The sequence below is a fragment of the Fistularia commersonii genome, chromosome 2 (genome assembly GCF_037954325.1).
Source record: "Fistularia commersonii isolate RoL2024-O1a breed Wild chromosome 2, RoL_Fcom_v1.0, whole genome shotgun sequence".
Lineage (NCBI taxonomy): Eukaryota > Metazoa > Chordata > Actinopteri > Syngnathiformes > Fistulariidae > Fistularia > Fistularia commersonii.
The window spans coordinates 9,195,204-9,204,601 of NC_141285.1; the positions used below are offsets into that span (position 1 = coordinate 9,195,204).

Below are 9,398 nucleotides of genomic sequence, written 5' to 3' on the forward strand. Positions count from 1 at the left end.
GTGAGAGAGGACGATACAGAGAATAGGGTTAGATGGAGAAGGTTGAAGGTTATGGCAACCTCTGAAGGGTAAAGCCAAAGGGAAAAGAAGTAGTTTGATTAGAAGGGTTAAGGTTGGAGTCAGGGTTGAAATTTGAAATGTTATGGTCCTTCCAAGCAATACATGCAAAGGTTATTATCCTAAATAGAGATAAATGAACCCATTATCATTCTTTCAGAAAACACAATGGTCAACCAAAGAAACCTAAATATTTACAGCTGAACATTTTGGTGGATTTGAGGAAGTTTTTGTGACAGATGACAGAATTGCAACTTAACTGTACAAATGTTTATTCATCTGCGGAATAAAATAACAGCAAAAAATGTGCACAAATATTCTGCAGAAACAGAAATTACAGAAAATTACAAAGAGCAATAGGGAAAGTATGTATGTAGAAAAATAAGTTAGAAAAATCACAACTGGGCCAATTCTTTTTTTCAGTCTCTTTATATAAAAGAAAAAGTACTATAGAGGTAAGAGCTTTGTCTGTGTACACTTTGTGTTTCCTTTCAATTGAATGAATACAGACCCAATTAAATTTTCCTGGGTTGCAGTGGTAGTCAAAAACAGATTCCATGTTGTTGGTTTATGCCAAGGTTCACAAACCAGGATCTGGCTGTCTGGTAAAAGTAGCCTCAGCCCTACAGGCAAGTCTCCTGGTGAAAAACTGGACTCACATTGGTAATGAAGCAGCAGCTACTGAAAGACACAAACCTTTGTATCTTTTCACAGTAGACGTTTGTAATCACCTGCTTTTGGATAACCTAGCTGAAGCTCCCCTGGGGGACAGGGATGTTTTCATGAAGATATTTCATACTGCCCTGCTCAGAGAAATCTGCTACAGTGTGCCCTTCTCCTCGGAGGACCCATTTGGTGGTTAGCAGACCCTCCAATCCTACTGGACCTCTGGCATGAATGCGTGCTGTGCTGATTCCAACTTCTGCACCTTTAATAAAATATCAAAAAATGAACAATTTCCCTCTATTTTCACTTTGAAATAGTATTTAAGAAAAAAAAACATGTCAGAACCATACATACCTAGACCAAAGCGGTAACCATCAGCAAAGCGAGAGCTTGAGTTCCAGAAAACACAGGCACTGTCCACTTGCTGCAGAAACTGTTCAGCTGTCTCTTCGCTTTCGGTAACAATGACATCAGTGTGGGAGCTGCCATATTTATGAATATGGTCTACAGCTTCCTGCATGCTGTCCACCACTTCAATACAGCACTCCAGGTCTCCATACTCCGTCCTCAGAGACTTCACCTCAGATGGGCTGAAAGTTAAATACGATGCAAAACGAGGCCCAGCATGGATTTTCACCTGTGAAAATATCATCAGCATGATGGCAGTGACTTATTTCGTGACACAATATACATAAATAATGAAAAATATGTAACAGACTTTACTGGCCTATTCGTGATGAAAAAAAGTGAGGCTACTGAACCTCAGATCTTGAAAGAACATATGCAAATTCGATGTCTTATAAGCATACTTTTGACAATAGAGTAACTGCATGCTTCTTACATTTTCTGTTCTCAACATATCGATGATCTGGTCAAATATAGGGGTTCGCAGAAGATCTCTGTGGATAAGGAGGGTTTCCATAGCATTGCAGGCCGCTGGATAGTCACATTTGGAGTCTCGGACTGGAATTGGGCAAATGTGCGTTTAATAATAATGACAATACAAAAAAACAAAACAAAAACATGATATTGTGTCGTCAAAGAAAACCCCGCAGAAGTTCAAATCTATGGTTTCTGTCTTTCCATTCAGCCTTTCTTGACCAGAAATTGGAATTAAAAGTAGTCAACTTTATATTGTCAATTCTGCCATGTTTCACACATACCGAGGATTGAAATAGCACCCACAGTGCAAAAGTACAAACAATAGTAAAGAATATCACAAGAGGTTAAAGATTAAAAAAAATTAAGGTGCAGAAGTCAAACAAAAAAAGTGCAGGCGCAGAGATCAAAACTTTGTGTGTGTGTGTGTGTGTGTGTGTCCATGAGATAGTTAACCTGAATGTAAGGTCAGTATTAAGGTGAAATCAAGTTAATATTGCAATGGGCGGCAAGTTTTTTCAGTTATTAAACTTATTTTACAAATAAAATTTGCAGTAATCAAACCGATGTCATTCAGAATAATATTCTGAGGTGGAAAGACAACGTACCAATATCAACAGCTTTGTCAATGCTGGCCTCAGAGTCAATGTAGATGTGACAGATGCCCTCACTGTGGCCCAGCACAGGGATACCCTTGGCTGCCCTCTGGATGTCCCGCACAAGCTGGGATGAACCTCTTGGAATGATCAGATCAATTATCTTCTCAAGTCTACATAAATCTTCAACTTCTTCTCTTGTGCTCACCTACAAGACAAAGTCTGCCTAAGTGCATCAGGAAAAAAAACTGAACCGTAGAAATCTCAAGTACAATTGCTCAAAATTAACTTTAAGCAACATGTACTCTCTTACCAGTTGAATGGCATCGGTTACTCCATGTATGGAAAGTGCTTCTTGAGTGAGCTGATGCAGAATTCGGTTGGTGTTGGAAGCTTCTTTACCTCCTTTGAGCAACAAAGCATTCCCACTTGCAATAGCCAAAGCTGATACCTGAAACAAATGAAACACACTAATAGGCACTCATGCTGAAACAAAAAAACTGCACTGGCACCACTCGGTTGAATAAATCAATTGGTCGAGCATCTGAAGAGACTGACCTGTGGGAGACAGTCAGGTCGTGACTCAAAGATGACCAACAGGACGCCAATTGGGACAGTGATCTGTTCCAGCTCCAGGTTGTTGGCGATCCTGGTCCTCCTGAGCACCCGACCCACACTATCTCTGGAGGATGCAGCCAGCTGACGCAGGCCAATGGCAAGGCTGTTCAGCTTTGCTGTTGACAGACTCAAGCGGTCGATCAAAGCCTGAGAGAAACGACCTGTGAAAATTTCAAGTACATTAACAAATCATATCAATGATAATATTCATTACCAGCTTCTTTAAGTATTCTATAGATCCTTAAGACATTTGTTAATTTTCTAGTAAAAATGATTTTTTGTGAATTCTTGCTAAATTAAGAAAGCCAATTCTTTCTGACTTTTAAGCCACTGCTTTAATATTTTTAAGCACATTTCTTTATTTTTTGTGCACAAATATTTTTCTATGATTATTGAGGCATGAAAGTACATTTCACAAATGAAAATTGAAAGAAATTGATAACAAAACCATTAGAAGAAATCTCTACAACAAAAATCCAAAAACCAAGATAGACAAAGCTTTAAGAAAAAGAAAAAAAATAGAAAAGAAAACCTGAACTCACCTTTACATAAATGCATTATACAGTATACAGTATCTATGGTTTTGATCTTAGCCAGATTCATAAATTCCAATATAAATATATTACAGAACCATCAATATAACCAGCCTGTCTGATAAAGACCAATCATCGCTACACATTATACATGTCTTGCTGACAGCCTGTTGAAGCCTAATTAAATACTAATTCAATAGTAGATAATTTAAGCATCCTTTGCAAAGCAATTCCAAAGCAAATAGGATGCTGCTATGAACTCTTTGGTAAAGCTGAAGCCAATGGCCAGCTCTATATTTGGGTCAGAAACACTTTCCCCCCTTAACATGTCCATACCTGATGTTGTTGCTAACTCCATGTCTCTCTTGTTGGCAATGAGAATCTCATCTTTCTTCTCTGTCAACAGCTCTGAAAGACAGCAGATGATCTCTCCTCTCTGACAAAAAACACAAAAACCATGATAGGTTTCAATCATATATCCATGTACAACATGGCGCCTTCCATGGCAGATATATTTGCTCACTCTGCAGTCAATACTTTTTCATTTTCAGAATGTGGCAGCATATTCTGACTCATAACTAAAAAGAGTAATAAGTAATCCAATCTGTATTTTCGTTTTCTTCTTCTAGACTGCTCATTCTGTAACTTAATCCAAATTAAAAAGCAAAATACATTTAAGATTTCATTTTCAAACATAAACATACAAATTGTTAAATAAAATTGTTATTTGAAATGTAAAATGTATAAGCAGAAATGCTCCCTAACGTTGTCACGCAAACCATACAATTACAGAGCCCATGCCCATGACAGATCTAAGACTATAGGGAGCTTGGTTGAATACTCTGCCTTAAAAGACACCATTATCACGGTACGTTTCGATCATATCGAAAGGGATGCTGAAGGCCAGCTTCCCCTTCATGGCACCACCACATCAAATTCTTGAAGGACTGAGAAGGGAATAGTTCGGGTGACGACATTGATACCGGTATCTGAAAGGGAACCGTATTCGGTCAAGCTTTATATAATCTGCTCAGGTTTGTCCCAGGCATCTAATTCAAATTGTCTGGGAGGGCATGCCATGCTAACAAGTATCAGTGATCAGCTGGCAGGAAAACAGCTGAGTATGTGCCATATTCAAGTGCCCAAATAAGCCACAAAAAAGACGATTGGCCTCTTACGTCACTTTCCTGTGAATGCAAATTGAATTTTAATATCTTTTTCATGCAAATGAGAAAGCAGTGTTCCTTTTGTTTTCTTTTTAACTGTGTCATCAAATTTGTGAGCTCAAGTTATTACTTGTTTTAGATGAGTCAAAATATGCTGCAACATTCTGAAAATGAGAAAGTACTTTGCTAATGAATTTTAATTTGAATTATGATACCAATTCTCCTATACTACGGATGGCAAAGTAAAAATCGCATTGTACAGGGAAACACGGCTCCAGACCTTACACATGACAATTAACACTCTGAATCTGGAATTCCAATGTATATGCAATAGTACTTAAAAATAGGATGTTATTGTCAAATAAGTATTACCCATTTACATTAGTTCTGGATTGAACTAAAGAGTAAAATAGAGTCTTTACAAGGTAACCAAGTTTCTCCTCAATAAAAAAGGAAATAACATGTATTATTTTTCAAAACTGCAATAAGTGCAAGTTATAATTTATTAACTGCTCCAATAAAGGCATAAATGTGTAACTATAATTAGATCAACCTCATATGAAAAAGTTTCTTCTAATTCTAAGTCGCAATGAATTAGGTAGAAGATGGTGGCAAATCCATAAACTCACCTGCTCAGGGAGAAGTGAGGCCAGAGTCCTACCTGCCTGCCGTGCCATTTCAGTCTGCTGCTCCACAGTGGGTCCTGGGGATGTCAGGAGTCCACCATGAGGTGTCAAAACAACCAAATATTCTATCATTTTCAGGATGATTTTAGTATATACCTGCTGGCTTGACCTCAGAGAAAAAAGTACCAACTTTCTTCCCCTCCACAATGTCAGTAATAACATGGCCCGTGACCTTGGGATCTGTGCCGTTGGCAATGATGACTGATGTCCCACCCTGTAGCGCCCAAAGGGCTGCTTTAACCTGGTTTAAAAACAAGAGTGAGAATACTGCCTACATCAGATGTACTCAGTCTATTTTGTCCCACATAAAGAAAAGTTTCTTACCTTGGCTTCCATGCCGCCGATGCCAACTCTTGACTTTGTTCCATATGTGATTGACTGCTGATCTCCAGGGTAGAATATGTCGATGAGCTTGGCATCATCAGTCCCTGGGGGGCTGTCGTACAAGCCTATGAGAAAGATTATTTCAAATTCTTTATTCAAGCTACAATTCCACATTTCTAGTTTATAGTAAGAGGATTCACTAAATACATTAAATATGACTTTCTGTTAATCTACTTCAGAGAATAAAGTATCAGCAAATCATTACACAAAATTAACAATTAGGGTGTACAACACCAAAAACCACCTTTCCATCAAATAACATTAATGGAAATGTAATAAAAATCTTTTTCTGTACCTTGAACATCAGACAGAGCAATTAGGAGATCGACTTTCATTTCAACAGCAAGCCTTGCAGCCAAGCTATCATTATCTTTGATACTTATTACCTGAAACACAAACCGGATTAATAAGCCAAAGATAATCACAGAACCATATTCTATAGAACTGTCTACTACTGTTTAATAAAACCACTACAGATTCAATAATAAATCTTATCTTGGCAAAAGGACTTGAAAAGTCCTTGAAGACATGACACTTGTCATTCAAGTGACTTCTTCCCTTCTCAATGACTTTGGTGTGATTCAGTCAAGTAGAACGGAAGGTATGTTGTAAGTAAGATGCAAAACATTTAAGAAACTAATCAAATCCTGTTCAGTTGCCCTGATAAGATTTATCCCCAAGTACTATCACTTTGATGACTAAGAACGTTTACAGATTGACCAAATCCGATTCAACAACAGAACAATGCATGTTTACTTCTTTCCATTAGAAAAGAACATTAGCAAGGACATTTGCAACCCAACTGAAGACTTGAGACCAAAATAACACCACAAGATAAATTAAGAATATTTCAAAATCTAAGGAGATTTGTTTGAGAAGATAGAAATGAATGTGAATAAAGACATACTCATTTATATGCATATGTTAAGCCACCATCACAAAACTGGACCACATTTAGAAATCCCAGCATGCTCTTGTCACTAAACCCACATTTACGCCCTGCAGGTCACTACTGGGAACAGGGGGTGGCACAACTGCATCGTTGGTATTAATAATAGGAACTATGTTCATCCGCAGTAGTTCATGGAGTGTGCTGTTGAGGTTGCGGCGCTTCTGCTCATCATGAAAATCCAGGTTTGTGACGAGAATCTATACAAACGACAAAATAATTAAATTGCAATCAAGTTAAGTATTGTTACCACTTTTTTCATATCAGAAAGTTGCAGTCCATACTTGTGCAGTGCAGATGCTGTACTGGGTAAACATCGCTTCATATAATGCCATCAGACCACTCTGACCAGCAGCTGCACAAGCCCTTGCCTCCAAAACTGGAATAGACTGAAAAGCAGGTCACATTCAAATTGAGAAGGCTTTAGAGTACGCCTACTGTCAGAGATATGATAATATTTACCATGTCCTTGAGTTGATTCTGCCCAGAATGTAATGCTTGCCTGACACTCTGGGACAGAAGAATCTCATGTCTGAGTCTTTGTTTCCCAAAAGCCACAGCACCACTGGTGACAATCATCATTTCCCTTCCTTGATTCTGCAGCATAGCAACCTGATGGGACAAAAACGCAGCTTAATATTCTTTATCACTGTTTAGTTATTTTTTCAAATTCTCCAGTATAATGAGTGATGAGCATAAATGCATGAAATAGTTTGTTAAATAAAAATGTTGACATCATACTATGGCATTCATGCAATAGCAAACACACTAAAACAATACTACTTTATTACTTACTATGCTTTACCACTATATATATTATTATACTACTGTCTAACAATACTACGACACTTGACAACCTTTAAAAAGATGAAGGAATGGGCAGCTACAGTACCATTTAATCAAATGTGACTTTCGTTGTGTTCATGTCACCTCACATACGACCCAGCCTTATGTTAGCCCACATTAATAAGGTCACACTAGACTAAACAATAATCAACAGTCAGTCTAATACACATTTGAAATTATCATAGAAGCACTACCTGTTCCACTATTGACGCCAGTCTTCCAAGTGCCAGGCCACACTCATCTCCCCGAGTCACCACAGCACTCCCAAGCTTCACCACAATACGTTTGGCTTCCTTTAGCTCACTGCGGTGCACAAAAGACTTCCCATGTGGACGAGGAAGTGAGACTGCACGCAGATTTAATCAAAGCAACGTACAAAGTGGTAAATAATGGATGTAGCACAGGGATGATGAGACTACTGTATATTTCAGCTTTGACAAGGACGTCACAAGTACTTACATTTCATTTTGGAAAATGTTCTTGCAGACACAGAGCAGACATTTAGATGTCTGTTTTTGAGTGAGTTGAATTGAGAGTATGAGGCCAACCTGGCAAACATTGTACTGGGGAACCTAGGGACAACTGAGATTGACATACAAATGAGAACCAAGCTAGACCAAAGACTAGTTCAATTAGGATATTACCATGGGCTGTATTGTTAGCTTTGCAAAAGGGCCTAGTATGTCTATCTCATGTAGTAGCACTACTTGAACGAGACACACTGACCCAGTTATTAGTGTAGATGATGTATGCTGAATAAACTTGCAAGTAATTGCTATATCAGCTACGGACACCGCAAGTTCGGTCTTACACCAATGAAATCGAAGGCAGGTGAAGTCACTTTGTATGGAATGTGTCACTGACTGCATTCGTCTTATGTTGATGCTGTCATGGAAGACGAGTAGGCGAGCTAGCATGTGTAAGCTAGCGTTAGCATTTTGAAGACTATCAAAAGCTAAGTTAAGTTTACACGTAGCCGTCACGTAAAGTGGACAAAAGAATGATCTTATCTTACCAAGCACAGTTAGAAATCAAAAGGACAAACTCCAACTCCACTGAGGTGTATTCAAAGGAGAGACACGTTGGCAACCCGGTGGAGCCAGTTCCTTGCCACATCTACAGCCCCACGTTTGTCTCAGATTCACCGTGACTTAACTGACCTATTCAGGAAAGACGTATACGTACGTTTACGTTCACAAGTTGAGAAAAACACTTGAGCAAACGCCTTCCCTACGTAATAATACTATTTTTTGACGGGCGGACCGCTGGGAGTGCACACAGAAGGTGGAAGGACACGCAGAGCCACATGCCGCTTGGGCATATAAACCTTTTTTTTTTTTTTTTTTTTAATTGAGCCCAAACAGCATAAACAAATATACGTATTTACAAATAAACATGGCAAGGTAGAATCGAATGTCAATGAAACAACCGGGGATGAGGAAGCAAAGGATATAAGGACATTGGTTCTGTATGTAATCAGAGGTTGACAATGTTAAAAGTTTGTGAGAAATGTTTAATGCTTGACGAAAACGAAAGTAAAAGAAAATAATGAAATAAATAAATAGATAAATAAATTTAAAAAAAAACCTTCAAGGGGAATATAACATGTATTTAACTTGGTAGTTCACAAGGAATCTCAGATATCGAACTGTATATTTTTTTGGTTTTGGGATTTTTCCATAAGTTTTAAGAATTTTTTATGTTATTCAAAATCATTTATAAAGAATGTAAAATTGGGGAAACACTTTTGCATTTTGTTTTTGTGAATGAAGAACTTGGCCAGGCCTAAAATAACATTGACACATAGTTCATCTCTTTTGTTCCTTAAAAGTCAACCAAATGTTATGTCATCTCTTGTCATCTCTTGAGAAGGACAATTGTCTTTAACTCGTTTTTGAGTTTTAGCCCAAAAGCCCTGTACTTTTTCGTATGGACATATAAACCTATACGGCAAGAAAACATATGTACACCTTGTCATAACTAGGCGTAAATAAAAAATGTATCGTTAGGTTTTTTTT

The 9,398-nt window shown here is 38.0% G+C and overlaps 1 protein-coding gene across 1 annotated transcript; it reads right to left on the minus strand.

The window, feature by feature from the left end:
- Positions 1-312: 312 nt before the first annotated feature.
- On the minus strand, positions 313-8,525 carry LOC147236281 (delta-1-pyrroline-5-carboxylate synthase-like). The gene is made up of 17 exons (XM_086166162.1): positions 8,396-8,525; positions 7,840-7,962; positions 7,575-7,726; positions 6,997-7,146; positions 6,819-6,923; positions 6,576-6,734; positions 5,881-5,971; positions 5,526-5,650; positions 5,298-5,442; positions 5,145-5,218; positions 3,686-3,785; positions 2,757-2,977; positions 2,512-2,649; positions 2,211-2,406; positions 1,565-1,686; positions 1,078-1,360; positions 313-985 (listed from the first exon to the last, which is right to left on the minus strand). Exons 2-17 carry the CDS (start codon positions 7,937-7,939, stop codon positions 804-806), a joined length of 2,343 nt encoding a protein of 780 aa, XP_086022288.1. The 5' UTR covers positions 7,940-7,962; positions 8,396-8,525; the 3' UTR covers positions 313-803.
- Positions 8,526-9,398: the final 873 nt, after the last annotated feature.

Bases quoted from the DNA above. Each gene is read 5' to 3' on its own strand.
- LOC147236281 (XM_086166162.1), bottom strand. From the start codon at position 7,939: ATGTTTGCCAGGTTGGCCTCATACTCTCAATTCAACTCACTCAAAAAC. The intron at 7,147-7,574 runs GTAGTGCTTCTA...TTGTCCCATCAG, and splicing joins TGGCGTCAATAGTGGAACAG to GTTGCTATGCTGCAGAATCA. The intron at 6,735-6,818 runs GTATGGACTGCA...TCGTTTGTATAG, and splicing joins ACAGCATCTGCACTGCACAA to ATTCTCGTCACAAACCTGGA.